Source organism: Anoplopoma fimbria, chromosome 3, assembly GCF_027596085.1.
Source record: "Anoplopoma fimbria isolate UVic2021 breed Golden Eagle Sablefish chromosome 3, Afim_UVic_2022, whole genome shotgun sequence".
Classification (NCBI taxonomy): domain Eukaryota; kingdom Metazoa; phylum Chordata; class Actinopteri; order Perciformes; family Anoplopomatidae; genus Anoplopoma; species Anoplopoma fimbria.
This window is the reverse complement of record NC_072451.1, coordinates 20,249,457-20,256,672: the sequence shown is the minus strand read 5'-3', so window position 1 is coordinate 20,256,672 and position 7,216 is coordinate 20,249,457. Positions and strand designations below refer to the sequence as shown.

The 7,216-nt window shown below is 40.4% G+C and overlaps 1 protein-coding gene across 1 annotated transcript in view; it reads right to left on the bottom strand.

The window, feature by feature from the left end:
* Nucleotides 1-4,356: 4,356 nt before the first annotated feature.
* pigk (phosphatidylinositol glycan anchor biosynthesis, class K) overlaps nt 4,357-7,216 on the bottom strand; it is a 28,632-nt gene continuing 25,772 nt past the window's right edge. The window contains exon 11 of the mRNA XM_054596108.1: nt 4,357-5,774. Coding sequence (XP_054452083.1) covers nt 5,658-5,774 — 117 coding nt within the window. The 3' untranslated portion in view covers nt 4,357-5,657. The remainder of the gene's footprint in view (nt 5,775-7,216) is intronic.

Genomic DNA, 7,216 nt, shown 5'->3' with positions numbered 1-7,216 from the left:
TCCATCCTACTATACAATATTCATCTGCTGCCTGAATCGCCTAGCAGGAGAATTACACCGTTTTTTTGTTAAACTGATGTGTATGCGATCTGTCAGTCTACATTTTCGCTCTCCTTATTGTGTTTTATGTGCACTCTCCTCTCATTTGAGGGAGTATATGCTGCTTGTAGACTGCCCCTTCCTCTCTTTGTGATCCTCTATTTCCCCCTTTTCTCTCCATGAGTAAAAATCAGGTGCCAGTCTGGAGAAAGACGTGTGGTTATCTTAATGATATATCCTGGTGCTAAGTCCCTATTGATTTTTTCCTCATATCTGTAATGTGAGTAATGAGAAGAGGGATGCTGTGGGTTAGATACATAGGTGCTCACAACACTAGAACGTGTTTCATATCACGTTTCCTTGGAGGAGACAAGGAAGCGATTATTACTCGTATACATCACAAACAGCTGCAGGAGTACTGTACTGAGATTCCTGCTGCTGACATTGTGCTGTAGCTGAGACCAAGATATGTGTTTGTTTTCTAGAGACTCACCTGTGAATGGCTGTGCATAACAGTCTGTATTAGCACTTGAATATTTTAGTTTTTTGCCTAAGTGAATGAGTCATAGTATGTCGTTCCGCAGCTACCGGCTATTTTAAGTAAATTGTCTCGTCTGTGAAATGTAAGAAAATAGTCAAAGAAATGCCCATCAACAGCCCCCAGAGCCCATGGTGACATTTTAAGATTGTTTGTTTTGTACAAACAGTCCCAAAACTAAGGTATTCAATTGGCAGTGATGCCAATCCTCGTATTTGACAAGGTGAAACCAGACGGATATTGTGTGTGGAAAAATGATGCTTCAACAAATAGTTTTGGGAAATGTGATTATCCCCTTGCAAAGATTTAAATGAGAGTTTTGATACATCTCTTGTTGTCTATACAGTAAAAATGTAGCTGGACTGGATTACAGGATGTTACTGGTGCCATCCAAGAATTATTACAGCTAAAATATTAATTTAAGTTTTAAGAAGTTACATTTTAATATTTAAATTTAAACAGTTTCTTATACGAAAAAACAAAGAAATGATGATGTATTAATGACGGTAATGAGCTTTAAAGGCCCTGATACATCGCTACCTTTGGACAGTGGTGGAAAGTACATTTACTAACGTAGAATTTTGAGATACTTGCACTTTACTTGAATATTTCCATTTTATGCAAATTTCTGCTCACAGATATGATCTAAAATTGTCTCTGCGTTGATGAACTACAACCTTAAAATGCTCATATACATATTTGCAAGTTCAAAACTAAGTAGTGAACTGAATAGTATTCTAACCTTGACAGGAGTCATTCTGCAGAAAGACAACTTTCACTTTAGATTTTTTTGCTAAATTTTGCTGATGTACTTTTCCTCAACATTTTGAATTCCTAACATTTCCTTGCAATAGGGGAATATTAAGACAATGTTGTTTATATTACCCACCACTGCCATTGGACAGGCTAGGTCTCGCCGTCTTTCCCTTTTTCCTGTCTTTGGCCAAGCTAAACTAACCAGCTCCTGACTCAGCAACTTATTAACTGTACAGACATGACAGTGGTATCAATGAAAATGAATAATCAATTATTAATTATGTTGGACTAGTTGACTAATCATTGCTGTTGTTAATCTGTTGTCTTTTCTTTTCGCACATGATTGAAATATATCATTCCATTCAATAAAATACTTTTTATCAGTACACCGGCATTAAGCAGTTTCTATGTTACTATAACATCTTGGTCAAAATGTGAGAAATAAAATATTACCCATGTATGTAAATGAAACAATGGGCGGTTTTGTGGAGGACGGGAGGCCAGTGACTCACCTTCCCCCTCCACTGACAGCAGCTGCCATTTTAACTTTTCAATCTCATTCTTCCTGTCTGGTTGTGACATCGGCTGTGTCACACTGAAATAATAATGAAAGACAGGCAACGTTACAAGGCCCTTTCTCCCCAGAGCTACAAAAGATCCCTGTCTGTCTTCATGACTGAGTGTTTGTTGGACGGAAGATTTGAGGAAAGTGCTGCCACAAAAGCTAAAGGTAAAGTAATAACAGTAGATCTAGGTAACATTATCGGATGATGAAGGGAAACCCAAGTATTCCACAGAGGGTCATGAACACTTTTATTAGGCAGTTGATAGGCATTTAGGAGGATTGATAGGCATTATAAAGTAGAATATCAAAAACTATGAACAGGGCTGAAAAATAACTTAATGCCTTTCTCTTTATCCCTTTCTAATATACACAAACAAATACTAACAGTTATCACAACACTGGGTCTGGAAGTAACAATTTTCTCATCAGTTTTATTTTATTTTTATTAAATGATAAACAGTTTTGTCTGCAACATGGTTTTTATGCAGGATTACCAAGTAAAAATGTAATTAAATAGGACTAAGTAATGTAACGCCTGTTTTACAGTCATACCAGTATATGTCGTAGAATTATTTATTATATTGCATTTTTCAGTACCTCCCAGCAGTATAAAACATTTCAAATCATATCATTAATTACATCTCTGTGACCTGGATAATAATGATGCCCACTGAAACTGAGGAAACTGAATTCAGTGCATTTTCAGACCTGCAGATACCCTGATAAAATGCAGAAAATAGTCACAAAATGCCTCTCCAAGTTTCCCAAAGCCCAATGTGACGTCTATAAATGTCTTGCTTTGTCCCATCAAAAATAACCCATTAAAAACCAACAAAAAACATGAAAAAAAGTTAATCAATTATCAAAATTGCTAAAATGTTACAACAGAAAGATAGTTTGTGAAGCAGCACATGATACACAACTCTCTTGTCTAAATTAATTCCCTAAAAACAAATTAAGAACTGAACAAAAAAGGAAAAAGTCAAGGTCCACATACCTGCTTCTTCAGAAGCTTTCTTCCACATCATAGTCTTCGACAGCAGCTGGAAATTTTCTCACTTGTCACGCAGATGGCTGGGTTGTCGTCTCAAAAGTATGTAACTTCGGTCATGTGATAACAGGTGTATGAGCACCTTTAGCACTGTAAAGGCTTCTTGTTGGAAACAGTAATTAATCAAACAATCTACTACTGTAGACTGTCTAATCGTTTTCGTCACACGAAAATCATTCATATGCTTAAAATACACATTCAGTTTGATCTTCTTTGCTTTCTTAGTTTATAATTGGTGTAAAATTGACTTTGTAAGAATGAATAAAAACATTAAAATGATGCAACCTGGAAAAGGGACATAAAAAGTTTCGTATTAATTACAGGGCTTTCTGCCTAAGCAACTGTCATTAAAATGTGACCCTATATCCTCTTCTTTATTCCTAAAAATCTTAAAAAACACATCTTGCTAAAACACATTTAAATTCAACACAACAGCAAAGATGTGCCGCTGAGCATGATTTATGCCACAGCTATTGTTGAAGATGAGAATGCAAATTTGTGACTGAAAATTACTTTCAATAATCCTGGGAATGATTGACATTACCAAGGCTTACCAACATGCAAGCAGGAAATTTACAGTTTCCATGGAAATTGAACATGTCAGGCGCGCACACTATCTCAAAACAGCATGTGTGCTTGTGTATGTTTGTGCGTAGATCATTAAATTTAGCAGGCTGTCACATGGGACCAATGCCGACGTTCAACTTCTAAAGACAGCAACCGCATGCGTGTGTGCACTCACTGGTGGAATACCTGCTGCTCCGTCATTTGAACAACCTGTGTGACATATTCAGAGCATCCTGCCCGACTATTCGACAGGAAATCTCTGCCTCTTTGGAGATGTCTGCTCTAATATTGTCCTGTCACTGGGTCTTCTTCCCACCCAGTCAGGTGTGAAGAGAAACAGACACGGATGATGATTAACATATATGAAAACCATATTGACAGAGGAGACGGGAGAGTATATTCAATTCCATCTGCGTAAGAACGGGAGGCGCAGAGGAAGTGGGTTTAAGAACAAGCAGATCCATCTGAGATTGGTTGGCTTTCATTTTTATTATATCTGCTGCCAGCCTGCTATTTGCGTATTGTATATTGAGGCTTGGATCCACTGGCTGGTCTGTTTTTTGAAATACAAGACTGGAACTGAAAGAAAACTACGTTTTAAAAAGCCTCCTTGGACTGTATGAAATGTTTCCAGTGAGAAAACAAAAGAACAGGTGTGTAAGTCAGCTCAAGCGGCACCGATTTCAAGGATGTCTTTGTGGTATAAAATATGCTTAGACGGAGCTCTGCCAGGCATACCTTCAAGGGTTGGCAACAGCAAAAGCAGATCTTGTGTTTTTATGAAGTATTAGAGTAATTAAGAATGAAAAAAACTACAAAAAAAACAGGCAAATCCATTAGTTCGATTCAGTGTTTCATCTTTAATCAGGGTATCAAAATCCTTCGAAGAAGAAATAAAATGATCTTGCTCTCTCTGAAAAGGTAGCCAGGAGGGAAACGGAAGAAGAAATAAGCGTTACATAAATAATGTAGAAGAAAAGGTACTTTGGGAGGCTGACGCAGCAGCTGCCTTCTGATACATATGGTTTCATTTCCAACTCCATCCATTTCCCACTTTAGCCACGAGGCAGAGTGGCAGCGGGCACCCGATGGGCGGGTCTTCACGCCAAGAGGTAAAGACAAACTACCTCAGGTTCAATCCATATGCTTAGAGCATCAGTCACTCCCCCAAACAATGAGTCTAATGCAGAGTGGTTACACATGCAGGGAAAGGTAGAGGAGGGGGAAAAAAGGGAGGAAAACACATCCCAGCACAGAGGAGATTCATTTGGGACGGCTGGCGGCTTACTAGGTTATCACTCACTTATCGCTGCTGTAGCGCGAGACGTGGAATGGCCGGGGAAATAGCTGTCCATCACCCAGAATACAATCAGCGGAGTGCACGGCTGGGGAGCTAATGGATGTTTCCACAGGGAGGGCAATTTGGTGAATGGGAAAGTGGATGGGTCCATCATGCGAGATGGGATTATGTGTGATTGTTATCCTTCACAAGCGTGATATGACAGTCAAGGGGTGTAATGTATATGGACAAGGGAGACATTAAATAGTAATCTCTTCACAGCCCACTCACAGCCAATAAGCCGGCCCATGTCCCACACTTTCCTTTTTCTGACCGAGTAGACGTTCTGAGTAGCACTTAAACAAAAAGGGCCGCTGCTGCTGATTTATGCAGAGTAGCATGCTCTCAAAAATAAATTAAATTCTTATCTGCAGATGCAATTCAGAGCATTTTTTTTAACAAACCAAAGCAATTATAGAATGGCTTGGAAAAACAGAACTTTTGACACAAATAAATAATTAAAAGTTGAAGTCCTTGCCTAAAAGGGAACACACAAAACTGTTTGAAATAGCCGTACTGTTAGTTGTACGCCCATGCAGAGATGAATGACTTTCAAGCATTTGTCCCTTCTCCCTTGTCACCTCTGGAATAATACACAAATTCAGCAGTTATCCGAAAGAAAAAAAAAAGGCACCAATTGTGTCACACAGTTCCTGGCCAAGCCGTTGTGGTGCCATACATCTCCTTTCCATTTGCAGGAAAACAAGCCTGTCAAAAAGTGCACCTCTAAAACGCCTGCAGTAAACGCTCCAGATCTGCAGCCTCATGTCCTCAGATATCCGGCCGCATCATCGCTGTGGCCTCAGAAGATGTGTTTGAGGTGCTTCATGCCGTACGTCTTGAAAAACACCAGGAGGATTAAGGTCCACAGGCCCAGGATGAAGCCGTCAGGAGGATGCCAGTCTTTCTGCTTCGGTTTCTGAAGGGAGGAGGGGGGTGAGGTGGGGTGAGGTAAGGTGGGGATGATGCAGGAGAAAAGTGAGGGAAAGGGTGGGGGGGAGATTGCAGGTTAGCAGTAGTATATTTCTTCAGTTGAGGCCACTGCTGATTGTTCTGTCATTCACACAAGCAGGCAGGCGCAGAATCAAATATACACTCGCTTTATCTCTTCACGCACTTTATGTACACTATCTGCTGTCTCTCACACACACACACACACACACAACACAAAGGTTCACACAAAGAGCGGGGGGTAAAGCTCATCAGTACACCTCCCCTGTCTTGTGTTTGTCCCATTCACTGCCACATCATCACTTTGTGTATGATTATACTTTTAAATCTCCCCCATATTAAACATGCATCTCACAAGGAGCACATTTATATGCTAATGCAGCGGCAATATTCTGCGGAGAGATGAGATTTAACCTCTAAAAAATCTCCCTAACTTCTCTGGCGGCGACAAAGCTATGGATAGGCTGCAAGGACGCACTTAAGAGATCTCTGGTATCCCTCGCTATACATGCTGCCATTATCCAGTCAATAAATCACCAGTCAGAAATGGCATTCCCAAAGCCAAAACCCCAGGACGCAAAGAGGGTGAACATCAACAGCATGCACTCTAACTGTGCCTGAGTCACAAAGTTTATACTAAACATACAGTACAGTAAAGCTGCTACACAAATACTCTTCACGTCTCTCTATAGTTTGGCTGAGCAATACAAACAGTACCTAGTGTACATTTGCACCTTGTGAAGTACGTCCATATAGGCTTTACGCTCACACTCTGCAGTAGGAGTCGGAGCCAGGCTGACAGCAGACTGATGGGCCATGGAAGATTAGACGCTGGTATAATAGCCAAGTCCAGGGTCATTATTACCCTCATGAAACTAGACCATGAACTCCCCCTTTACAGTGTTTACTGTCTTCTTCAATGCAGCACATTGTTCATTTAGTAAATTATGGGCCCATTTGGCTTGGCTACCTGGTGGTGGACAGGCTGCTGCCATGGCTTTGTCTGGGAGTCGACCGTGTTTTTGTCTTAAGTTCATGAAAGTTAACTGTTTTCGGGTCACATAAAATTCCTTATTCATATGGATGTACGTTAACTTCTAGTTACCAAAAAACAAACAAACATGGTAACAACAAAGAACCAAGATGGCGACGGCCAAAATGCCGGACTCGAGGCTTCAAAACATGGAGGTAAAAGAGAACTGCATATAGCGTTGGAGGCTGCGCCCCGTTCAGGCCTATGAAAGTTGCTCATTGGGGCATGAAGCAAAAATAGTTTGAATTCAGGGTATAAATTTAACCAGATCTTCCAATGAGCTTCTACATCCATGTTTCCCATAGAGCATGCACACTAGTGTTTCCTTTAACCCCGCCTCCCAGCCCTCGGTCCAGCCTTTTTCTCTGGATCATTCA